The sequence below is a fragment of the Podarcis tiliguerta genome, assembly GCF_965153285.1.
Source record: "Podarcis tiliguerta genome assembly, chromosome: 13".
NCBI classification, from domain to species: Eukaryota; Metazoa; Chordata; class Lepidosauria; order Squamata; family Lacertidae; genus Podarcis; species Podarcis tiliguerta.
Genome location: NC_139546.1, coordinates 7,798,875 through 7,825,607, shown reverse-complemented (window position 1 = coordinate 7,825,607; position 26,733 = coordinate 7,798,875). Strand labels below are relative to the sequence as shown.

At 46.1% G+C, this 26,733-nt stretch overlaps 1 protein-coding gene across 1 annotated transcript in view; it reads left to right on the top strand.

Moving 5' to 3' along the window:
- Nucleotides 1–363: 363 nt before the first annotated feature.
- LOC310661531 (transmembrane protease serine 11E-like) overlaps nt 364–26,733 on the top strand; it is a 60,945-nt gene continuing 34,575 nt past the window's right edge. Inside the window, exons 1-3 of the mRNA XM_083407821.1 lie at nt 364–890; nt 11,603–11,742; nt 13,538–13,656. Of these exons, the coding sequence (XP_083263947.1) occupies nt 733–890; nt 11,603–11,742; nt 13,538–13,656 (417 nt within the window). The 5' untranslated portion in view covers nt 364–732. The remainder of the gene's footprint in view (nt 891–11,602; nt 11,743–13,537; nt 13,657–26,733) is intronic.

Sequence of the window (26,733 nt, the reverse complement as noted above, 5' to 3'; positions counted from 1 at the left end):
CAGATAGCTTCAAAAAAGGACTCCCAGGGTTGGCCCAGTAACCTTTGCTGCCTGAAATGGAGGGCAAGATGGCGCCCTCATTCCATGGACAGAAGATGATTGGATCTGCAGGTGAATCTTATTTCCAACACTGAAAATGGGGCAGTAACTTCTGCCGCACCTGAGGGCAGAAGCTATCGTAGAGGGGAGGCCACGTGGCTCAAAGTTCTGGGCTTAAGCACCTCCCACCTAAAAGGGGCTAAAATGAATGGGAAGGTGGCCCTGTGGAATGAGAAGCACCTCCCATAGGAGGCTCCCAGTCTGGAGAGCCTAACACATAATTAGGAGATCAGATACATAGAGCTGTAATAGGAACGACATAAGACTATCTGTGGAGGAGTGAGCAGCTGGAGACAACTGGGCTGCATTCACATTGCTTGCTTATTTTACCCAGCATCCCTGAAAGAAGAAAAAGGAAGGAGCAATGGTGGCAGAAAATCTCCTCAGAGAGCGATAGCTTCTAAAACGCAGAGCTGGTGGCACATTTCTACCTTGGGAAATTTGGAAGCTGTGGCTGGTGTGGCTGCCTTGACTGACCTCCTATATAGCTACATGAGATTTTCCATGGTGCTTTTCCGAAGGACAGAGTCTAATCCTTCATGCTGACATCTCCCCGGAGTTTTGATTTACTCTTTGGCTCACCCACAGCTTGCATTTCCACACACGGCTGGGTGTTGCACCACAGACATCCCCATGAAGGACCTTCCATTCACAATCTACCCTGCCTGTCACACCAGTCGGTGCAAGAGCTCCATATTTCAGAAACGTTCTCGGAGCGTGGATGGTTTATTCCAAACTGGGTCTGGAACCCACCTTGGCTATGAGAACTATGATCTTTGGGGCCTGCAGGGGTAAGTAAGCTGAGCTCTGTCTGATTTGTTAATTGCTATGAGGAATGCTGTTTTACATGAACTTTGGGCTTGCAAATTCAGAGTGGATCCTATGTGGAGAGGGGCTCCTGATGATCTGCTTTCCTCTAATCCCAATTTATAAAGTTCTGGCATAAAAAAGGGTGTATGTATGTTTTTTCTTTCTTACTCTATTGTATTTTGTCTTTTTCAACTTCTTTGTATTTGTGAAAATTGAAATAAATATTATTTTTTTTTTTTTTTTAAAAAGGGTGTATGTACCTCCACCAAGAAGCAGTTGAGCAGGGGTTGTTGTTTTTTAACCAGATAATTGCCCCAGTGTGATGGAAGAATCTGCAACTGCACGCCAGATTTCTGCTTATTTTCTAAACAGGACAGGGTCCCCCATTGGGGTTAGAATTTTAGAAGTAGAATGCTCTGTACCCATATTCTCTCATTATAATCCAAACATCTCTTAGTGCTTTCCCCTGCTTCTTGCCCTGGAGCTTTCCTCGCAAAACCCCACTCTTTACAGCTGAATTGGAGCAAATGGCGATCCACAGAAAACTCAAATTGCTGTTTGTAGTGCTTCAACTTTAAAGAGCAGGTTTTCACGCGGAAGGCTCCGGGGCAAGAAAGGGAATGTCATTTGGATACAGAGCTTTAAAGTGCATACCCGTACCTGGAAAGCGTGGGGTGAAAGGTAAGAGTGGATAAGACCTTATTTGAGCTATTCTTTGGTAATGTGAATTTGACAGAAGACATTGTTTGCAAGAGCGGAGATAAGAAAGAGTAGATGTATCTTCATCAGAGTAAGAAGTAGGAGACAAGACTTATTGGAGTAGGAGAACAACTCTCATCAGGTGAAAAAGAGGGGAATAGCAAGGTCTGATTCCATCAGGTCTGTTTCAGACTCAGTACTTTAAAGATCAATCCCCAAGGAGCAAAGGTGGTAACTTGACATTGTTTTAGATGCACTGTGAGCACTTTTAATTGGAAAAAGTGGCAGAGAGCTCAGTTTTCAGGGTGACTCTGAGTTCATGCTGAATCCTCATTTATTTCATAGAATCATAGAATCATAGAGTTGGAAGAGACTACAAGGGCCATCGAGTCCAACCTCCTGCCAAGCAGGAAACACCATCAGAGCACTCCTGACATATGGTTGTCAAACCTCTGCTTAAAGACCTCCAAAGAAGGAGACTCCACCACACTCCTTGGCAGCAAATTCCACTGTCGAACAGCTCTTACTGTCAGGAAGTTCTTCCTAATGTTTAGGTGGAATCTTATTTCTTGTAGTTTGGATCCATTGCTCCATGTCCGCTTCTCTGGAGCAGCAGAAAACAACCTTTCTCCCTCCTCTATTTATTCACTTGTTGTATGGAAATTTTAAACAAACCACTCTGCTGTATGCCCTCCGACATAGGAAGTCTTTGGATTAGAGAATTAAAACTTACCTAATGTGGTTTGGTGTGTCAAAAGGTCGGCGGTTCAAATCCCCGCGACGGGGTGAGCTCCTGTTGCTTCAACCTGAGAAAGCAACCCTGCTTCAACCTAGCAGTTGTCATGCTGGCCACATGACCTGGAAGCTGTACGCCGGCTCCCTCGGCGAGATGAGCGCCGAAACCCCAGAGTTGGTCACGACTGGACCTAATGGTCAGGGGTCCCTTTACCTTTTGATGTGGTTTGGTGTGTTTGCACACACAAACACACACACGCATACAAACTTTTAAAGACACCGAGTCTGGGACAGGGTGGGGGGAGAGAAGGGAGCAACCCTCAGTAGCTCAGTTGGTCGTGGCTCAATCCTCCTTCCTAGGGGACTCTGGGAACTGTGGCTTTCTCAGGGCGAATGGAGGTCTTCTAACAACCCCCAGCATTGCTAACAAATGACAGCTCTTGGGATTCTTTGGGGGAAAGCCATGCAGTGCCGGATTTACGTATAAGCTAAACAAGCTATAGCATAGGGCCCCACTCACTTGGGCCTCCCCCTCCCCAAATATACCATATTTTTCGCTCTATAAGACGCACCAGACCACAAGACACACCTAGTTTTTGGAGGAGGAAAACAAGAAAAAAAAATATTCTGAATCTCAGAAGTCAGAACCACAAAAGGGGTCGCTGCGCAGTGAAAGCAGCAATCCCTCTTGCTGTTCTGGCTTCTGGGATAGCTGCACAGCCTGCATTCACTCCATAAGACGCACACACATTTCCCCTTACTTTTTAGGAGGGAAAAAGTGAGTCTTATAGAGCAAAAAATCTGGTACTTCTTCTTAATTGTATTTCACCATTAATATACTTCTTCTTCACGAAATTAAAAGACGCCTGCTTCTTGGGAGAAAAGCAATGAGAAATCTAGACAGCATCTTAAAAAGCAGAGACATCACCTTGCCAACAAAGGTCCGTATAGTCAAAGCTATGGTTTTCCCAGTAGTGATGTATGGAAGTGAGAGCTGGACCATAAAGAAGGCTGATCTCCGAAGAACTGATGATTTTGAATTATGGTGCTGGAGGAGACTCTTGAGAGTCCCATGGGCTGCAAGAAGATCAAACCTATCCATTCGGAAGGAAATCATCCCTGAGTACTTGCTGGAAGGACAGATCCTGAAGCTGAGGCTCCAAGACTTTGGCCACCTCATGAGAAGAGAAGACTCCCTGGAAAAGACCCTGATGCTGGGAAAGATGGAGGGCATAAGGAGAAGGGGACGACAGAAGACGAGATGGTTGGACAGTGTTCTCGAAGCTACCAGCATGAGTTTGATCAAACTGCGGGAGGCAGTGGAAGACAGGAGTGCCTGGCGTGCTCTGTTCCATGGGGTCACGAAGAGTCGGACAGGACTAAACGACTAAACAGCAACAAATAATGGACACTATAGCCTCACTTCTCCTCTGAAACAAGAATCTTCTTTTCGAAAAGTTCAAGCATGTAGATACACATGCTTAACATTTCTTCCCAACTTTTTCAACTTTAAGCAAGCATCCTGGAACTGCATGAAGCAAGCCAAAGGACAGGCTGGGGGCCCAGCTCTCTGTCTCATCCTCCGGCTTGCTACTTTTCCTGCTGTACAACCTTGAGCTGCTGCTGCAATTTACAGTCATATTTTTTTTCACCCACCCACTAAATGGAAAATTGGCACAAGTTGTGCTGCTTTACCAGTTACACCCAGACACTAGGCGAATGCCACCGTTTTCATTGCCAGCCTGCAATGATGCCCTTTGGATGTTTCCACGCACAAATGCTCTCTTCCAAATTAAAACTCTCTTCTTTTCCCCCCAGTAAGTTCGGCTTCTGTTCCCAGAAAACAAATCCTCCAGGCCATTCCTGTCATTTAATGGTCCTCCCTGTGAGGTGGTCGACTTTTAACCTCGTCTGGGGATCAGTGCCTTTAAGAGGGAAGTGACAGGAGTTCAGCAGGCAAGGCTCTCTCTCCAGCCTGAGCATGCATGCAGTGATAAGGAAAGACTTTAATCACCTGTCTGTCCTCCTGTCACGAAGCTGTTAAAGGCACTGAAAACGATTTCAAGCAGAAGGCTGGCAGGCGGTGCAAGTTGCAAAGATTGCTCTTGAGCAAGACATTGTAGGATTGTGGCACACGTTTCGTTGTCTCCAAGTATGTAAGCAAACGGGAGTTGCCAAGTCCTGGAACCAAACATTCTGGTTCCTGGGTGGGCTTTGCACACAAAATGTGTCATTCAGGGTGGGATGCAGGGAGCAGCTCTGGTGAATCTCAGGAGTTGTTGCTGTTTTTTTATGTCTAGAATTACCCATTTTCAGGTCTTCTGGGAGAGTGGCGAAGCAGAGTCCAGCACAAGAGGAGCATTGCGCCCTCATGTGCCAAATCCTCTTTATCCATCCGCACTGTGCATTTAAAGCAGTATCATGCCACTTTAAACAGTCATGGCTTCAGGGCTGGATTTTGGTTTGATGAGGCCCTAAGCTACTGAAGGTAATGGGGCCCTTTATATGTCCAGCTGTCCTTTGTCAACAACAAATTGTCGCTGTTTTTTGTGTTGAATATATGCTATATGGTAATTTATGGACCTAATAGGTATCTAAAGCCATTTGTGTGTAACAAAATATGTATTTTACCAAAGTAATTTTTGAACTGACATACAGTTAAGAAGAAGTATTAAGAAGACTGCTGTCACCATCTGCAGTGATCCATGGAACCCAAGAAAGGACTCTGAAATCTGAGGGAGGAAAGCTTAGAGAAGCTAAGGAACCGTTGCGTGCCGAGGTCCCCAGGTCCACCCCAAATAACTCACACATCACACAGAAATTTTTGTTTAAGATTTTTGGCATAATTTTGGCAACAACTTTATTAAAATACAAACATGCGAGTGGTTGCTTAGGCATTGGTTGCGACTATCTGCCCCCACCATGGGGGACAGACTGACATTCCGCACGTTGCGAAAGTCAGAATAGGGGAATACACTTGGGGGTTACGCAGAGCAGGGAACCTGCCCTCACCCCAAATGCAACCAGGAGCTCATTGCTATGGCCCGAGCCCCCTTGACAGAGTGGGCAAGCAATAGTTAGCTCCAATTCCTTTAACGGAATCCCTTGCAGCAGCAGCATTAGAGGGGCAGGCACAGTCAATCCATGCCCCTCAACCAACCAAACCATAAACCAATGCCTGACTGCGAACCTTACAAGTTGTGACGATTTGCTACGCAGTAGGCAAAAACCAAATGGCCCCAGCCAATCAGCCAGATGGACAAAATTCCTACCAGCCCCCTGCTCCAAAGCAGACGACCCCATGACAGGCCTAGCAAAGTCAAAGCAAACAACCCTATTCTAGGGAGGGAGGGACAGGCAATCCGATGCACGGGGCAAAAAGAGGAAGCCCTAGCCTCGTGCAAGGAGTTTTAGCATTTCTGGCTGTCAATCAACAAATGGCAACATTAACTTCTTCCCAACAACAAGGGAAGCCCCAATCGCATCAGTGGCCAACAATCAATTAGCCCGCCCTCCAACTTTGGAGTGTCCTGGAGGCCCCCACCGCAACACGTGCTCTCCATGAAGGAGAACACGCTTTGTCATCTCCTGGTTTCATTGACTGATGGAGAGACACTGGGAAATGCAGCTCGCTGCTCAAACCTTTCCACTACCTCTGACGTTATTCAGTGGTGGGAATGTTGCATTGTGTTAAGCTGGCTGTTCTGAACACCCCTACAGTCAAATTTGGATCCTGGGTCAGGGGAAATTGCTCCGCTTTGACTTTTGGGTGGTGGAGGAAAATACCTTTAAAAGTTACAGTCACTTTGCATAGGTAAAGGTAAAGGGACCCCTGACCATTAGGTCCAGTTGCGGACGACTCTGGGGTTGCAGCGCTCATTTTGCTTTACTGGCCGAGGGAGCCAGCGTACAGCTTCCAGGTCATGTGGCCAGCATGACTAAGCCGCTTCTGGAGAACCAGAGCAGCGCACGGAAACGCCGTTTGCCTTCCTGCTGGAGTGGTACCTAGTTATCTACTTGCACTTTGATGTGCTTTCAAACTGCTAGGTTGGCAGGAGCAGGGACCAAGCAACGGGAGCTCACCCCGTCGCGGGGATTCGAACCACCGACCTTCTGATCAGCAAGTCCTAGGCTCTGTGGTTTAACCCACAGCGCCACCCACGTCCCTTAGTCACTTTGCATACCAGAGACTAATTTCTCGCCTGCTGAAATAAAAGATAAAACTCATGTTCGTTTTGGTCACAGCCAATACCATCCAGCATAGATTTAATATACTGTTATGAGTTCCTGGGTGCTAAGTTTCTCGGGCAAGTGGATGTTAGAATTTAATTAAGGCTTGGGATGTCAAAAACTAATTAAGATAGGCTAGTTGACCCATGTGTGTATTTGAGCTGTGTACTAGATGCTCCTAATCCTCTGGAACCAACAAGTGTCAAAAGCTAATTAAGCCAGGACTAAGCCAGTGAGGCGATAGCCTGGAGATAAGGAGCGATTAGGACAAGTAAGGATCAAGGACAAATCTCATTTGCAAATGAGTGGCCTTCCCTCCCTCTCTCAACTGTTTTAAAAAGCAAGGCTGGTGTTTTAGATGAGAGTTTATGATTGCAGTTGGGAGTTATGCAATAGAGATAGCAAAGCAATGGGCTGGAGAGCAATGGCTGAGTTCTCCAAGGCTGCCGTAGCACTGGGTGAAGCAAGGGTATTTTGGAGTGTGGTGCTGGGAAGCCCTCCATCATAGGCTCAGGTTGGATATATGGTAAAGGTAAAGAACCCCTGGATGGTAAAGTCCAGTCAAAGGCGACTATGGGGTTGCAGAGCTCATCTCTCTTTCAGGCCGAGAGAGCCAGCGTTTGTTTGTCCACAGACAGCTTTCCAGGTCATGTGGCCAGCAGGACTAAACCGCTTCTGGTGCAACGGAACACTGTGACGGAAACCAGAGCGCATGGAAACACTGTTTACCTTCCTGCTTCAGTGCTACCTATTTATCTACTTGCACTGGTATGCTTTCAAACTGCTTGGTTAGCAGGGGCTGGGGCAGAGCAACGGGAGCTCATCCCGTCGCAGGGATTCAAACCACCGACCTTCTGATCAGCAAACCCAAGAGGCTCAATGGTTTAGACCACAGCGCCACCAGCGTCCCTGCATGTGTAAATAGGCCATATATCATAAAGACAACCTAGTCTCCGCTGTGCCTCATTTTCCAAAAGGAAACATGGACCTGGGGAAATGCCTGGAATCCCAAAAATCTTGCACCGCTCAGAGACTGGGGTGGCATGTAATAGTACCTGCTATTTGCTTTCCAGTTCTCTCCCGGTTCTTAGAGAGATGGAAGTCCACAGACAAGAGGCTGAATTGCTGGATGATTTTGCACTCTAGTGCCAAGCGCTGTCATTTGGACATGTCAGAATATTTCAATTATCCTCTGGGCCTTGCACAGTACAGTGGTGCCCCTCAAGACGAATGCCTCGGAAGACGAAAAACTCGCAAGACGAAAGAGTTTTTCATTTTCTGAGTTGCTTCACAAGACGGATTTCCCTACGGGCTTGCTTCGCAAGACGAAACATCTTGCGCCTTTTTTTTTTAAACCGCCAATGCATTCCTACGGGAAACCATCAATACACAGTGGTGCTTCGCAAGACGAAAAAACTCGTAGAACGAAAAAACTCGCAGAACGAATTAATTTCGTCTTGCGAGGCACCACTGTACTCTCTCTGTCTCCACCTGCCAGCGCAAAAGCAAAAGCAAAAAATAAAATAAAATAAAAAGGAAGCACAGGGGGCGGGGAGCAATATCTATGGTAATAAGACTTCTGTAGCCCAAGGGAGCAGCATAACCTTGTTGCTACATGTAAGCAGGACATGTCTGCAGTTTTGCTTACAGGAATTAACAAGCAAGAAGCAATGCAGTTCATAGCAGGACAGCGCTAGCTGTAGTTTAGCTGGTGAGTAAATCCAACCAAAAAGACATCTGATAGGTTGAGGACTGTGCTGGTACATGCAATAAACGAAAACCAGAAAACTTATTCTCTTGTGCAGTATGTCACCTCGAGCCAACCTGATTTAGCTTCTCTGCCAATGCTGCCTTCCACATTCTGTCATTCCGACCAGTGCTGGATTTATGTATAAGCTAAACAAGCTATAGCTTAGGGCCCTGCTCTCTTGGGGGCCCCCAAAAAAAATTCAAAGAAAAAAACACCTGGATGTGCATTTCCAAAATATAAGATAAAAAACAAATAAAATAAACCTACATACAGCAACAGTGTTTTGTGTTGTGTAGGCTCCTATGATATGTAAGTAATGGGCCCCGCCTACTAGTCTGCTCCCTAAAATATCACTGGTTTGCTCATTTCTATATACAGTGGTACTCTGGGTTACATACGCTTCAGGTTACAGACTCTGCTAACCCAGAAATAGTACCTCGGGTTAAGAACTTTGCTTCAGGATGAGAACAGAAATCATGCAGCGGCAGCGGGAGGCCCCATTAGCTAAAGTGGTGCTTCAGGTTAAGAACGGACCTCCGGAATGAATTAAGTACTTAACCTGAGGTACCACTGTATAGGGTGCCTACATTCTGCATGGACTGGTTATTTTGTTATGTGCAAATGGCTTTAGATACCTATTACAGTGGTACCTCAGGAGCCCCGTTCACATCCTGAAGCGCATGCAACTGCGGGTCGCGTTTTGCCACTTCCACACATGTGCATGACGTTATTTTGACCGTCTGCGCATGCGCACGCGGCAAAACCCGGAAGTAACGAACTCCGTTACTTCTGGGTTGCCGTGGAGCGCAACCCGAAAATACTTAACTTGAAGCACATTTATCCCGAGGTATGACTGTCAGTGGCGTAGCGTGGGGGGTGCAGAGGGGGCTGGCCGCACCGGGCGCAACATCTGGGGGTTAGGGTTAGGGGGCGCAAATCCACGGTTAGGGGGCGCAAATCCACGGGTTAGGGGGCGCAAATTACTTGCCTTGCCCCGGGTGCTGACAATCCACGCTACGCCACTGATGACTGTAGGTCCATAAATTACCATATAGCATATATTCAACACAAAAAACTGACAATTTCGTTGTTGACAAAGGACAGCCGGACATATAAAGGGCCCCATTACCTTCAGTAGCTTAGGGCCTCATCAAACCTAAATCCAGCCCTGATTCCGACTTTGCACAGATAAGCTCTTCTCGGATTTTTGGAAGTGGGGAATCGCAGCTGCAAAGAACTGCATCTCCGCCAAGTGTCCCAATTTCCCAGGGACAGTCCCGGAATTACAGAAGCCATCCCAGTTTCTGATATGATCCCCTAATGTCCCACGCATATTGTGGAGAAAGTGACTTGGAAGAAGTTTTTCTTCCTCTCTCAGTACAGTGGTACCTCGGGTTACATATGGTTCAGGTTACATACGCTTCAGGTTACAGACTCCTCTAACCCAGAAATATTGCTTCAGGTTAAGCACTTTGCTTCAGGATGAGAACAGAAATTGTGCTCTGGCGGCGCGGCAGCAGCAGGAGGCCCCATTAGCTAAAGTGGTGCTTCAGGTTAAGAACAGTTTCAGGTTAAGTACGGACCTCTGGAACGAATTAAGTACTTAACCCGAGGTACCACTGTACTAGAACTCAGTGGCATCCAGCAAAGATGCATGCTGAAAGATTCTGGACAGACAAAACAAAGAATTCCTTCACACAATGCATAGGTAAATTATGGAATTCAAAACACCCCCCATAAAAGGTAGCGTTGGCAATTGTTTAAGAATAATTAAAAATCTCATTTGCAGTTAGTTTGGAAATTAAGGGCTTTATTTATTTCCGGATGCTGACTATTTCCCACCTGGCGAAACTGAAGGTGTCACAATTAAGTAGGAACTTTTGGTGCAGATAAACAATGTCTGCCATAGGCTTAAGAAAATTAATTTTGTTCGATGCAGGACAAAGATAACTCAGAGCTATAACCAGCCAGCTTCTTATACTGGCATTCAGGCTGCATTCACATGGCAGTTTATTCAATTTTCATGACACTTCCCTGTTAGGCTCTGCGTTATATTTGGGTTTCCAGACTACATAAGAGCCACTTCTGGAATGATAGTGGAATACAGTGGTACCTCGGGTTACATACACTTTAGGTTACATACATTTCGGGTTACAGACTCCGCTAACCCAGAAATAGTACCTCAGGTTAGGGTTGCAGGGTTAGGGTTGCAGGGTTGTGTGTATAAACAAGGAGAGAAGAACTATGGACTCATCCCTGACCTCCTTGGGAAAAGTCTGGGACAGAAAATACAATTCACAACAACTGTGTTGATTTCTTAAAAGTTCAATTTGAGATTCCAAGCGTGCGTTGTTTGGAAGACGGCTAACGTACCAAAAGTTTTTGTTCACAAATTTGATGAGCTTTATTTGCACTGGATGTTGCATGTTTTAATTAAGTAAATCGATTATATTGTATTTGTGGTTATTGTAAGACTGATCCTTTGTAAGCACGGGTATTCAGTTGTAGCCCTCATTCCCAGAGTGCTTGTTAGGTTCTCTCTACTTCACATCCATGGTTTGTTACATGACACAGGTAACAGTTCAAACTCTTATTAAGGTCAGTTTCATGGTTAAAGGAAGTAATGTATCCTCCAAAACTCGAGACTCGGTCACATTCACATTGTTGTTGTTTAGTTATTTAGTCGTGTCCGACTCTTTGTGACCCCATGGACCAGAGCACGTCAGGCACTCCTGTCTTCCACTGCCTCCCACAGTTTGGTCAAACACATGTTGGTAGCTTCGAGACCACTGTCCCACCATCTTGTCCTCTGTCATCACCTTCTCCTTGTGCCCTCAATCTTTCCCAACATCAGGGTTTTTTCCAGGGAGTCTTCCCTTCTCATGAGGTGGCCAAAGTATTGGAGCCTCAGCTTCAGGATCTGTCCTTAAAGTGAGCACTCAGGGCTGATTTCCTCCAGAATGGAGAGGTTTGATCTTCTTGCAGTCCATGGGACTCTCAGTTCACATTCACACCATGCATCTAAAGCAGTCAGTGCCCATTTAAAGCATGTGACTTCTCCAAAAAGCTTCAGAGGGCTGTAGTTCACTCCTCACAGAGCTACAGTTGCCAGCACTCTTAATAAACTACAGTTCCCATGATTCTTTGCAGTGTGCCTGTGTGCCATGTGCTTTAAATGAGACAGGCTTAATTTAATTTTGGATGCCTACCAAAGAAGGAAGAAAAGATTGGGGCAATGGTTCTGTTTATTAAATAGAATGATTTTGCTGACTTTTTCAGAGCACAGCAGTCAGCCAGAAGACACAGAGACTTTGAACCATGGAAGATCCTTCTCATCATTTTGGGCGCTTCGATTGCAGCAGCCATCGCCATCGGTCTCTTCGTATACTTCATACACTTTCCGCAAGACAGAAAATATGGTAAATATCGTGTTCAATTTGCAGCGCTGCTTTCTGAGTGGAAGTATTGGACCTTTCCCCACTTTCAGAAAATTCATGGACCTGAAGGAGGAAGCTTGAAGAGTGCTGCTGTTTCCGACTTCCTCTTCTAACTCTCTGTGATTTTTAAGGTTCAGACCAGCCCTTGAGTGGCTGAACAGAAAGTGGAGCAACTGAGAGAAAAGAAGGGAAAAGGGACAGATGTGGGGGCAGGCAGAGTGACTGGGGGTGGAGTCGAGAGAAAGCAAGAAAAGACATCTATGTGTGCTCAGGCACATTGGATGCAGCAAAACAGATCCTAGTGGAATTGAATGATTTTTTTTTCATGGTTCCCTCCCCATAAAGGTAAAGGGACCCCTGACCATTAGGTCCAGTCGTGGCCGACTCTGGGGTTGCGACGCTCATCTCGCTTTATTGGCCGAGAGAGCCGGCATACAGCTTCCGGGTCATGTGGCCAGCATGACTAAGCCACTTCTGGCGAACCAGAGCAGCGCACGGAAATGCCATTTACCTTCCTGCCGGAGCGGTACCTATTTATCTACTTGCACTTTGATGTGCTTTCGAACTGCTAGGTTGGCAGGAGCTGGGACCGAGCAACGGGAGCTCACCCCATTGCGGGGATTCGAACTGCCGACCTTCTGATCGGCAAGTCCTAGGCTGTGTGGTTTAACCCACAGCGCCACCCACATCCCTCTGGAAATGTACATCCTGTTTATTTTTCCCTTTAATTTTTTTTTAGGCTCCCAAGAGAGTGGGGGCCTAAGCTATAGCTTCTTTAACTTATATGTAAATCTGGCAATGATCTCAGCCGATAGCACTGCTGATCTGGGCTGCCTTCCCTCATGCAGCCAATTGCCCTCACAAGGCACAGTGGCACTACCATGCCCTGGCACTGAGGCAGAGCAGCTTTTCTCAGTCAGCAGGAAAGCAGCAGAAGCCACAGTGGATATGCATCTTCGCTGGCTGCCCCAGTGATGAAGGCTTGAAGCACCCCCCATCCCCTCGCACTCAAACCATGAGGTTGAGGTGACTCTGCTTCCTCTCCTCCCCGCACCCATTCCATCTCCACAGCCGCTCCTTCCCTCATCTCCACGCCTGATCTCCTGTTTCAGACATCGTGATATATCGGAATCTGTTTAGCTGCTGATATATCACGATGTTGCAAACCAGATATCGCTCAGCCCTACTCTATTGTTTAGTATACCTACAATCCTTTGCTTATTACCGACATTTTCTTCCAAAAAGTGCTTTGCAGAGGTAACTACCATAGAGTTATCAAAAGTAAGGGGTCCATGGCTTGGCTTTTGAAAAATAGGGGGGCCCTCAGTAATTAGCTAATTGGCAACCACTGCTTTATAGGAGCATAGGAAATGGCCTTACACCAAGTCCAGCTCAGCAGCAGCAGCTGTCTGGGGTTTCACGATTATCTCCTGGCCCAACCTGGAAATGCTGGGAATCAGATGTGCAATCTTTCCCATGCAAATTTCATCTTCTGCCATGAGGTATGGCCCTTCCTTCAAAGTTCTAAGCTGTTTTCAAACAGCTGAGGTTACTTACACCTTCCCAGGCCCAATTCCAGAAGTCTGGTGAGCCTGAGCAGGGGGAGAGAGTGGCTTAAGGTAGCCAAGTGTGGCAAGAGGGAGAGAGAATTGTTTTCCCCTTCCCCGCATGCTCATTCTGAGATATTTAGTGGTATGTATTTACTGGTGATTCTGGAGGGATGCGGACTTTCTAACACAGCAGAGGCCTTATCATTCCCCCGCTTTTTCTTTTGCAGATCAGAGATTAACCTACTTCAGCAGCAACTTCAAAATTATGGGCGTCCAGTACAATCCTGCTTTGTCTCGACAGTCCTCAGATCGATTTAGAGAGGCAGGAAATTGGATTGAGAAACTGGTATGTGCAATTTATTTGTTCATCGCAGTTGTTTATTTTCACTGTTGGAGATGCAAATCTTTCCAAGGCGGCTTACGAGTAACATGAAACGACATCTAAAAGAATACGCAATAAGCAATATCAAGAAATTGGGAAGCCTTTGGGATCACTTCCCATTGGGCAGTTGCTGGGAGATGTCCCTGTGGAGGGTGGGAACAGGCTCTGAGGACATTTTTTCCTTCCTGTTTGCCACCTTGGTCTCCTGGATCTTTGTCACAGGGCAGTTGGTGGTATATGATCTCCCTATTCCAGAGGTTTCCAACCTTTTTGAGTTGACGGCTCCCTTGGCCAGCTACATTCTTTCTGCGGCACCCCTGTGGGGCTCAAGAGCCCAGTTATGTCACCCCTTGCCTGCAGAGTTGGCAGCCTCACCCTTTTTTGAACACCCTCCCTTGTGGAGTGTTCCCTCATCCTTCTTTCCTTGGGATCCTCTGGGCAGCTGCTGCCCCGATCTCTGAGCTGCCCCCTCCAGCCCCCAAGAGAGGTGCCTCCTGACACTGCCCACCAGGGACCTGGGAAGAGGATGCCCCCAGCCTTAGTGGCGCAACAGAGACTGGCCAAAGGGGAACAGGAGGCCAACACCTTACCTTAGGAGGCAGCAGTGGGCGCTGCCAGGCCTGTATGGCAGAAAGGCTCTCCTTCAGCACTGGGCACTCAGCTCCCAGGCAGACCTTGCACACAGCAAGCAGAAGAAAGGCCAGCGCAGCGCCTGTCGGCCTCCCACTTATCTGTCCATTCCCAACAGCAAGGGCTGGCGGACTGGCTGGCTGGGCTTCCTCGCCCACTTGCCTGCTTACTCTGAGCAACTCCTGGCAACCAGTGCCCCCTGACCAGCCCGAGGCACCGTTCCCCTGCGGAGCTTGTAGCCAGGGCTGCTGCAACAGACAGCTGTGCAAGCCTTTGGGAGGCAGAGACACAAAAAGGCATCAGAGGAAGGGAAGGAAAGGGAGGCACAGGTCAGTGTTTCCCACGACACCCCTGACCACCATTCAAGGCCCCTGGGGTGCCATGGTTGAAAACCACTGCCCTGTCCTATTTTTCCTCCTGTCCTCGTTGCTCAGCAGTACCCATTATAGGAAATAAGAATGATGGGTGCTTGTTTCCCCCAACACCTGCTTCTCACATTGTGTCAAATCCCAGCAAAAACGGCCCATCTCACAGATAAGGTCTGCTGAATGTGTTCAAGTCGCTATCTGAACAGGGGGCAAAGCTAGACTTGTATCTCTGTCCTTGGTCTGTGGCGTTCATATGACAGAAAGGATTACTGATGCATTTGGACTATTTGTGGAAGGCATGGGGAACCTGGGGGTCTGCAGATGTGGCTGGAAGTCTTCACATCACTAAATTCACAGGTAGATTGAGGGGAGAACAATAGGCTAGTTTCCTCCTAAAGTGAGGGGAAATGACTAGGCAGTGGCGTAGCGTGGGTTGTCAGCACCCGGGGCAAGGCAAGTAATTTGTGCCCCCTAACCCATGGATTTGCGCCCCCTAACCCCCGGATGTTGCGCCCGGTGCGGCCGGCTCCCCCTGCACCCCCCACGCTACGCCACTGTGACTAGGCTAAGCATGCCAGGACAGCTTATTCTGTGGGCATCGGCAGGTAACAGCTGACTTCAACTAACAAGCGTAGGCAAACATTTTTAAACTGCTGAAGTTGTTCATGAAAGATATGTGTAGCTTTTGGCTCAGCCCTGTGTTTCATGCGCTCCAAGCAGGCATCAGTAAATTTACTATGTGAGAACAGTGTTGCTTTTCCCCCGTGCAATTGATTAGTGTTCCAGTACTGGGGGAAAGTAATGTATCCAAAACAGTCTAAAGGAAAGAGTAGAAAGGCATTTGGATATCCCATAAGTGAATTCTCGTTTATTGTACTCAAAAGTGAGTGTGCATTTTGAACATTGAAGAGCTGCTGGCAGTTCTGTTGCAATTGGATTATCCTCTGGAAAATTGGTTTTTAATCCGTGTGAATCCTTCCTTGATGTATTCATTTGCTGCCTTACTGAAGATGATGATGGCGATAATGTTTAATTGGTTACAGATTTATGACTCTGGCTTTGAGAGTGCACATGTCTTTGTTTAGGCGCCTATATACTTGTTTGGTTAGTACAACAAGCAAATATTCAGTTTCCTGTTCTTCTTTAAACAATCACGTGTTCACTTACTGAGAACCTAAATATATCAAACAAATGATGTTAAAAGAAGGACAGGAAACTGAGTATTTGGTTGTTGTACAGACCAAGCAAATGCAGCACAGGAGTTCTGCCCTAGCCTTTTCCTCAAAGACTATTTTTGTATATCATAGAATCATAGAGTTGGAAGAGACCACAAGGGCCATCGAGTCCAACCGCCCGCCAAGCAGGAAAAACCATCAGAGCACTCCTGACATATGGTTGTCAAGCCTCTGCTTAAAGACCTCCAAAGAAGGAGACTCCACCACACTCCTTGGCAGCAAATTCCACTGTTGAACAGCTCTTACTGTCAGGAAGTTCTTCCTAATGTTTAGGTGGAATCTTCTTTCTTGTAGTCTGGATCCATTGCTCTGTGTCCGCTTCTCTGGAGCAGCAGAAAACAACCTTTCTCCCTCCTCTATGTGACATCCTTTTATATATTTGAACATGACTATCATATCACCCCTTAACCTCCTCTTCTTCAGGCTAAACATGCCCAGCTCCCTTAGCTGTTCCTCATAAGGCATCGTTTCCAGGCCTTTGACCATTTTGGTTTCCCTCCTCTGGACACGTTCCAGTTTGTCAGTGTCCTTCTTGAACTGTGGTGCCCAGAACTGGACACAGTACTCCAGGTGAAGTCTGACCAGACCACAAACCCACACTTGGTGGAAGCATTCAAACGTTTTTTCTACCCCTACAACAGCCCATAAGGTAGGCCAGGATTATTAATTCCATAGTGCAGATTGTGGGGAAAGATTGAGAGTGAGAGAAGAGAAGCTTGACTCCTCAGGCTGTTTAGTGAGTCAATGGCTGAGGTGAAAACAATAGGACCGGAAGCACAATTTGGGTAGGCTTGTGGCGGCATACAGGGAACGAAGATGGAAGAAACCTGCTATTGGATATATTCAAGATTGTAAAAAGGCAGTGTATTTTAAGGACATGCGTTGTGGTTATATCGGTGTATGTATCAACATTATCCACATTTTGCAGGGGCGTTGGACTAGATGAGCCTAGTGGTTTCTTCCAACTCTACAATTCTATGACTAAGTAGACACCCCCAAACTTTAAAAATAATAATAATAATAGAAGAGATTTGTACCTTTGGTGTGCATAACAGAGGTCCATGGCACCATTATATAGCAATAATCTGTGACAGTAAATAGTCTGGGGGCGATAAGTGATCCTGAGCGATCAGGGCTGGATTTAGGTTTGATGAGGCCCTGAGCTACTGGAGGTAATGGGGCCCTTTATATGTCCAGCTGTCCTTTATCAACAACAAATTGCCGCTGCTTTTTGTGTTGAATATATGCTATGTGGCAATTTCTGGACCTAATAGGTATTTAAAGCCATCTGCACATGCAGAATGTAGGCACCCTATACAGTGGTACCTCTGGATGCAAACGGGATCCATTCTGGAGCCCCGTTCACATCCAGAAGTGAACACGACCTGCGTCCATGCATCTGCGGGTCATGATTTGCCAGTTCTGTGCATGCGCGTGACATCATTTTGACACTGCACATGCGTGAGCTGCAAAACCCGGAAGTAACACGTTCCATTACTTCTGAGTCGCCACAGCGCGCAACCCGAAATTACTTATCCCGAAGCTACTTCAACCCGAGGTATTACTGTATATAGAAATGAGCAAACCAGTGATATTTTAGGGAGCAGGCTAGCAGGTGGGGCCCATTGCTTATATTAAAGGAGCCTACGCAGCACAAAACACTGTTGCTGTATGTAGGTTTTATTTTATTTGGGTTTTTTAATCTTATATTTTGGAAATGTACATCCAGTTTTTTTCCCTTTAATTTTTTGGGGGGCCCCCAAGAGAGTGGGGCCCTAAGCTATAGCTTGTTTAGCTTATACATAAATCTGGCACTGTGGGCAATAATGACATATGACCTAAATGCGACCCACCTAAATTTGAATGCCTTCTGTGGGAGCGGCAGGCCATATACAGTGGTGCCTCGCAAGACGAAATTAATTCGTTCCGCGAGTTTTTTCGTTGAGCGAGTGTTTTCGTCTTGCGAAGCACCACTGCAGTTAAACACTAACAACGGCAGGGAGGAGCGGGGAGAAGCAGGACAGCTGCTGCAGCCGGTACCTCGGACTCACCCGCGCGTTGTGGCCACCGCGCGACGCGGCTGCTGGAGGGCGGCGGGGCTCAGGAGCGCGACTCCGGCTGCAACGCTGGCTGCTGGCGGCAACGGTTCCTGAGGGGAGCGCGCGAGGGCGGTGGGCAGCGGCACGAGGCAGCCGGAAGGTCAGCCAGAAGGTGGGAGGGAGCCGGAGGAGCCGTCAGGTGGGAGGGAGCTGGAGGAGCGGGGAAGCGAGCGTGCGTGCGTGCAGTGACCATCGCCATGACAGGAGAGGCAGGGCCGTTTCGTCTAGCGAAGCAAGCCCTTAGGAAAATCCGTCTTGCGAAGCACCTCAGAAAACGAAAAACTCTTTCGTCTAGCGGGTTTTTCGTCTTCCGAGGCATTCGTGTTGCGGGGTACCACTGTATCTAAGTGCCAGACTTTCCCACTGAGCACCTAAACATAGAGAGTGGATGATGCTTTCCCTACGATGACAAAGGTGCAGGAATGTCAAGATTCCTGCCGGAAGGATGATTAGCTATGTGTACCAATCAGCTGCCGGTAACATCCGGAAAATCTGGAAAACGTGCTCCTTAGGTGGAGCTGAGTCAAGGGAAGGAGTCAGTGACAAACAAAAAACTTTCTCATTTCCTAATCATTCGAATTCTCTGAGGTTAACAATGGCTGTCTCCTCTAATTCCTACTCAAGTGGCGCATGTTGCATATGTGAGGACCAAACGAGACATGCTATCAAATGTGTCTCTGCCCTTGATGGACAGGGTTGTTGCTTTTAAGAAACGGGAACATAGCTGGGAGGTTGGAAGCTGATACTTATTGGAGCATAAAAAGCATTTCTTTCATTGCTGCAGTCCTGAGGGAGGAAAAAAACGTTCTCTGAAAGTGGCATTTTCTTCTGGAGAAATCCAGTGGATTTCCCAAAAAGAAAATACCAGCTCCACAGAACAGATATATTCATCAGGGCTCCAGCAGGGGAATGAAAGGTTTAAATCACCACCACCGTGGCTTCGGTGCTCCAATAATTACCGTATTTTTTGCTCTATAAGACTCACTTTCCCTCCTAAAAAGTAAGGGGATATGTGTGTGCGTCTTATGGAGCGAATGCAGGCTGTGCAGCTATCCCAGAAGCCAGAACAGAAAGAGGGATTGCTGCTTTCACTGCGCAGCGATCCCTCTTGCTGTTCTGGCTTCTGAGATTCAGAACTTTTTTTTCTTGTTTTCCTCCTCCAAAAACTAGGTGCGTCTTGTGGTCTGGTGCGTCTTATAGAGCGGAAAATATGGTATATTCCTCCTCCCGACTCTGATTTTATTTGCATTTTTAAAGGCAGCACAAATATGTTTAATGTCACAGGTACTCTTGCTATAAATCTTCTTGACCTGGATAATTATTTCCTTATCACCTGAGATCCTTCTCTCAAGGAGTAGAGAGAATGTTGTGAAACTAGACCTCATAAGCTCAGTCCTGTGCATGTGTACTGGGAATTATTATTGTCCCTGTCTCCAGTTGGGCTCACTCCCATTTAAGCATGCATATAGCCTTCATCTCTCTCAGATCTTGCATTAGATGAAACTCCCAAGTCCTGTTTCTCTAAGGGCTGGTTTGCAAATGGCAGTAGGGCGTGCTGGATTTTTCAATTTTCAACTTCCCAAAATATGAGGGGTGCTAAAAAGTTGGAACGACTTAGGAATTCAAAAGAGATTTGGGTTATATTAATATAACTTAGTTTTGGTTGTTTAGTAAAATGTGTGTAAAATTGCACAGAAAAAAATTACAAATGCAGTTGTACCTTATTATTATTATTATTATTATTAAGCATTACCTGACATTTTCAGAAGGTAAAATCAAAATCCTTTGGTTTTCCGAAAGCGGTTTGTGGGCTTCTTCATCATAAAACTAAACTTGCCCAATCATGAAAGTTTTGAATTCAGCACTCGCAAAAACATATTTTTAAGGCCTGTCACTGAAGAAATTAGCAAAATTTAAGTTTCAGCCCTTAAACTCACCCCAAAATTTAAGTTGCACACAAGTGATGAGCTGCCCTAGTATGGCAGCTCATCACTTGTTTTCAGTAGTCTTAGACAAGTTTGGTCAATACTTTATAGAGACTTTAGCCAGCAGTCTCCCTGTGTGTTGCTGTTCTGGCCATGATTCACCATTCCCACAAGATAGCTGACTGCATGGTGCCTACATGCATACAGTCTTTCATGCGCAGGTGCAACTCACATGGTTGATTTCCCCGATAAAATCCTGGTAATGTCCTGCAAGAAGGAGCTGGCCAGATGTGTGAACATATGTCGATCTCTTTTGTCGACCAATGTCATTCGTGCCCTGTGTACAGAATTGAGTTAGTGGAATAGTAAAGGTAAAGGGACCCCTGACCATTAGGTCCAGTTGTGGCTGACTCTGGGGTTGTGGCACTCATCTCGCTTTACTGACCAAGGGAGCCGGTGTACAGCTTCCAGGTCATGTGGCCAGCATGACTAAGCCGCTTCTGGCGAAGCAGAGCAGCGCACAGAAATGCTGTTTACCTTCCTGCCGGAGTGGTACCTATTTATCTACTTGCACTTTGACGTGCTTTTGAACTGCTAGGTTGGCAGGAGCAGGGACCGAGCAACGGGAGCTCACCCCGTCGCAGGGATTCGAACCGCCGACCTTCTGATCGGCAAGTCCTAGGCTCTGTGGTTTAACCCACAGCACCACCCATGTCCCTAGTGGAATAATATAGAGCAGAGTAAATAATATAAATAAAATGCAAATGTTAAAGAAGGGTGCTTCTTCTTGTTGGACGTTACCAGGATTTGAAGGGTGACCAGGTGACAAAGAGGACAGGACACCCACACCTTTAATAGTTGTGTACAAGAGAAAATTTGAGCACTTGTAGCTTGTAGTCATTACGGGCCAATTCAGACAAGGCTTCAGAGGCCCAATTTGGGTCTAACATGGAGCCAGCATGCCCACCATGACTGTTTGCTTATTCAATGTTTTTTGGGGGTGGTCCCAAATCTTTGACATTAGCAGGGAGTGGGTGTAATTCCATTTCTTCAGCTCCATGAGCCACTTTAAACATTTTCGCCTTCCACCGAAGGATCAGTTTCCCAAAGTCCTAGGAGCTGCACCACAGATATATAACAGCTGTATTATATTGGTAGTTTTATTTTCTGTCTTTCCCCTCATGATCCCTAGGCACAGCATTCACATATTTCACAGCTCAAGCACATTGGGTCAAGATCTTCACCATCAGTTATTATTTGTACCCTGCCCATCTGACAGTTTTGGGTGGCTATCAAGTTATCAAGCTTATCCCTCTGATCCCAAGGTCTTCTTCCTGGTCAGCCAGCCCCTGTTCAGACCCCATGAGAAGATATGTGAAATTACAGTGGTGCCTTGCAAGACGAAATTAATTCGTTCCGCGAGTCTCTTTGTCTAGCGGTTTTTTCGTCTTGCGAAGCAACCCTATTAGTGGCTTAGCAGATTAGCGCTATTAGCGGTTTAGCGGCTATTAGCGGCTATTGAAGGCTTAAGGGATTAGCGGATTAGCTGCTAAAAGGCTATTAGCGGCTTAGCGGCTTAGAAAAAGGGGATGGGGAGCGAAAAAAAATCTCAAGACTCGCAAGACATTTTCGTCTTGCGAAGCAAGCTCATAGGGAAATTCGTCCTGCGAAGCACATTGAAAAACGGAAAACCCTTTCGTCTAGCGGGTTTTCCATCTTGCGAGGCACCACTGTAGAATGTTTTGCACTTGCTTACATTGAATTGCATTTGCCGGGTTTTTTATTGTTAATTATTTCATCAAATTTATATGCCTCCTGATTGCGTGTGGGGGAGGGGGAACCCTCAAAGTACTTTACTGCTCATTCATCCAGCTTGGGGAGACACCTGCCTGCTCTGACCTTGAACTTACAAACAGGTGGAGCTCTGACAAACCTCATTTTAGTAATTCAAACATAGGTTAATATTAAAGGCTATCTCTTCTTCTCCTACAGTTTTCCCAACACAGTTTTGGATCCTAACCTATGCACCACCTAATGATATCAAAAGATAGAAGTAACCATTGAAGCAACAGAGAGCTCATAGTAAGGTTACAAGAAAATATTTTCTCCCTGGTTTGCTGATACTACGCCAAGACAGATTTATATATCTCTTAGCTTCACAAACCTCAAAAGCAAGCTTTCATATTTAAACTGCTTTATGTTTAAACTCTTTGAGTTGTCACTTCAAAAGAGCACAGTATGTCTATTAACTTTTTAAATTTTAATTTAATTTTAATTAAAAATTTAAAAAAATCACTAGGAAACTCTGTGATCCAATTCCCAAGGAGAACAGAACTGCATTTTAATGAATAAGGAATAAGGAACAAGTGGGTGATATTATCTCTACCATCCCATTACAGTAGTCTTCTCAGATGCTACTTTTGAGAAGGAATTCAGAATGACTCATTTCCCCGTCTACGTTATTAACATTCCCCAGTTATTTGGAAGAAACATTATTACTACCACTAATGAGGTTGTGGTGTTGTGTTTGTGAAGTTAGACTTCGTTTAGTCAGATAATGCCATACTGTACAGATACAACCTATCTATTTGGATTGGGACCCATCAGAAGCCAATTAAGTCTGTGACCTAGATGAGCACTTGGGTAACCAGCACTTAAAATCCAATTAAATTTAAATTAATAAATGAACAGCACCAATTGTACTCATGATATCAGACACTTGTTGCATTACGCTAGGTTTTTGTAGTTCCGTATTGACTTACAATGGCCCTTTCCTCATAGCTCCGGATATGGGGCTGCTGTCAATTCCCTATAAAGTTGAGGGTGGAGGAGCTTCAAGGCCAGTTTGCACAGCTGAGAAGGAGAACTCACCTCCATCTCTGGTTTTCTGCCCCAAATGCACTGTTTTAAAACTTGGTTGTTCTCTCGGCAAGAATTATTGCAGGTCATTGAGTCCCATCAGGAGCGGGTGTATGGGGAGAGAGAGAGAGAGAGAGAGAGAATGAATGAATGAACTAAAAAAAAAAGGTTGTTGGGAAGTTACAGGTTGGTGGGAGTGTGATTCAACTCCCTATTCTTACCCCTATTGCACTTTAAACCACCAGCATGGCTATATAGGAAGTCAGTAGCAGACCTGAAGCATCATGGCTGGTGGGGAAGAGGGTTTTCCTCACATACCTAAATAGGGATGTATTTTGCGTTTACTGTTGCCACACAGAAAAAAAAATTGAGTTGCAGTAGATGGTTCCCCTGAGAAAACACTAATCACCTACTGAAAAACAAAGCACCACCTTGGGACTTTTATGTGACTAGGAAATACTTTTAATAGAACCAATACTTGCATTGTACTTGCAAACTTAACTGACTTATACAAGAGTGACAGTACTGGCACAATAACCTGTGTAAGTTAATTGTGTTTGCCACACCTCGAATAAAGCTGCAGTTCTTGTTGCGCTGCTTTGAAATGGATATGTTAAGATTAGAAGAAGAACAAACAAAGGCAATTAAAATTACGAGGGCATGAAAAGTCTTCTTCATCTTGGATAGAAAGAAGAAAGACATGAAAGAGAGTGATAAAGTAATTGCGTGTGTCAGAGAATTTGAACAGGAAACTAATTTTGGAGCAGCAAGAATAAAACAACTGATTAATACTTTCCTAAAATGATCAAAATAATGCACTCTGCAGACTTGGGGAAGCAGAGATGGTGATGGGCAACATGACTGATGATTTTTTTAACACAACACAGAGCCTAGGGCTTGCCGATCAGAAGGTCGGCGGTTCGAATCCCCGCGACGGAGTGAGCTCCCATTGCTCGGTCCCAGCTCCTGCCAACCTAGCAGTTCGAGAGCACGTCAAAATGCAAGTAGATAAATAGGTACCACTCCAGCAGGAAGGTAAACGGCGTTTCCATGCGCTGCTCTGGTTCGCCAGAAGCGGCTTAGTCATGCTGGCCACATGACCCGGAAGCTGTACGCCGGCTCCCTTGGCCAATAAAGTGAGATGAGCACCGCAACCCCAGAGTCGGTCACGACTGGACCTAATGGTCAGGGGTCCCTTTACTTTTTACACAAATTCTTAAAAGAGCCTCTTGGTTGGTCTTTTAATGTGTAAAGGCCAGAAAACTTCCTGTTTAACTTTAGACTTTCCACAGCTCTACTCCCCTGCACGGGTGGGGAACTATTACAATGGTCCGCCCTTGGAGTGTAATGAATCCTCTGGTGAACTTCCTGCTGTGGTGCTCCTGTCAAATCCCTAGTTGCTCTGTGGATATGGAGATGACCCAAGTGATGTATGGCTCTGTGGATATGAAGATGACCCAAGTGATTGATATGTTGCAGTGCAATGGTTAGAAAGGAGATGAAGACTGGTGACGAGTTCAGTTAAGTGCGTTAAGAGGTGAGCTCATTATGGAGCCTACTCAGTGGAAATGCTGGTATCAAAGAAGGATTTATTTTCACCATTGCGTCTTCTCATTGTCAGCTGTCCTGACAACAGTCCAGTCCATGGCCTCGTGCAATTTGGCCTGGGGAGAGATGCTGTGGAATGTTTGGTAAATTTGCTCCCAATTGCCATGATCTGGACTCTCTGCAGTTTAATCAGTGGAGGTGCTCAGGTGCCTATCAGGTCCAGTTTTTATGGATATTTTAAAGGTATTCTGAGGGTGGGGACAAGATCTTTGGTTATATCTAGCCGACCATCAAGCGTCCTTGAGCATCCTTGTCCACTGTGGCTTGTTACTCTAATAAAGAGGTGATATCTGGCCATGTCTAGGATTCATTTCATATGATTTCAATTTCAGTTCTGGGCCTGACATTGCCTTGATCACTCTGTGACATTGGATCTGTTGATAGGAAGACAGAACGGGTGAACCCTTATTTATTATTTTCAACTTCTTGGAAGCTTTTGATGCCATCGGTCATAGTATCTTTCTGAATAGGCTATCTGAGTAGTTTCCCCCACATCTTGCAAAGAGTGGCTGGGGAAACCAAGCCAGATGGGCAGGGTATTAATATTAATATTGATAATAATAATAATAATAATAATAATAATAACAATAATAATAATAATTGTTGTTGTTGTTGTTGTTGTTGTTGTTATTATTTCCGATATTCTCCCTATTGACTTCTAGAGAGATGGTCCTGCAATTGTGTAAGGGAGAATGGTGCTGAGCCCTAAAGAAAAACAAATGTCACAATTATTAGGGAAATATAAAAAAGAGAGGGGGGAAAATGCAGCCCTGTATGGAAAGCAGCGAAATGGCTCAGTAAGGGAAAAAAATCGCCTTTGTATGAGATTATGTGACAGGACATATATATATAGGTGGCATCCTGGTTCATCTATGGGCTCATACACACACAGTGCTTTCTAGGCCCAAGCCTGCACTTTCCTGGTCTGTGTCTGAGCACTTTTCCCACCTCTTTCACTTTCCCCAGGAAAATCCACTCTTTGATGCTGAATCAGAACAAACAGCAATTTGGGTTTTCTGCTGATTGCAGAAAGCATTAAAGAATGGAGAGTGGAACTGCAGATGGGTGCGAGAAAGCTACCTCAGCAGCATCCTTGTGGTTGTCGCTCGGCCGATGAGAGGGGCAGAGAATTGACTCTCCTCTCCAGGCCAGACTTGACCCAGGGGTAGAGCTGTGTGGTTCCACCCTCCAAAATAAGTGTTGCCCGGTGCGGTCAGCCGCCCTGCCCCCTAGCTATGCTAGTGGGGTTTTCACAGGGAAGGTGGAGGGGCAAATAAAATAAAATAGTACTCGGGTAAAGACTGGAAAAGTGCAAAGCTGTGCCTAGAAAGTCCGGAGGAAAATGAGTGTGGATGATCCCTATGTTGATAGGGATGCTGCGCAATTTGAGATGAAACCGAGATGATGAACTGCTGTGGTATGTGATAAGAATACATTGAGAAGACACCTGGGATGACTCACCAGCAATTTATCTCAGCATCTCAGCTACCAAGCAAGTCGTGTCTCCATCTAACATTCCAAAGCCTTGAGCCGCTGCTCAGGTGGCCATTAAACCATAGTAACAGCAATAACATTTCTGTACCAGAAACTGCATTGCCTCACTGTTAGGAGTCTTGCAGCACACTGTTAAGTAGGGAAGCGCTATTATCTCCTTTCTGCAGACCAGGACATCCTGGATATTTGCATTGGGAGGAGGAAACTGAATTGTCAGGGAACTGCCATCGGAGCGGGAGGCGGTGAGGGGGCTCCCGGACGATGGTGGAGAGGGTCCTAGTAGGAGGAGGGATAGCCCATCCGCTGGGGAAGGTAATCAGTGTAACACCAGTGGAGAAGGGGAGGAGATAGAGGAATCGGAGAGGAGACCAGCGGAGAGGGGACATGTGCTCCTTTGCCCACACCCACCCTGCGCAGAAAGCTTTCGCGCAGGCAACGGGGGAGGAGACTGGGCATCAAACAGTTTTTATGTTGGAAGCGGTTTAAGAAACGCCCACTGACGGATTCTGCCAGCGACTGAGGCAGCCACGGAATAGAGGGCTGTCCTGTCAGAAAGGGTTCAACCATGCAAGCTAGCCATGAGTAAAGGCAACTTACGCACAAGCAATCCCTAGAACCATTACATGAATCTTTGTCAAAAGCAGGGGCGCAGCCAAGGGGGGCAGCTGCCCCCATCAAGTAAATCAATAAAAAATAATTAACTAACTGAGGTTCTGCACCATCACCCCCCCACAAGATCTACTGTCCCTCAGACCATGTGGTGGGCTGCATGATATTTTGAAAAAATAAATGAATGAATTCCTATGCCCCAGAGATGCATTTT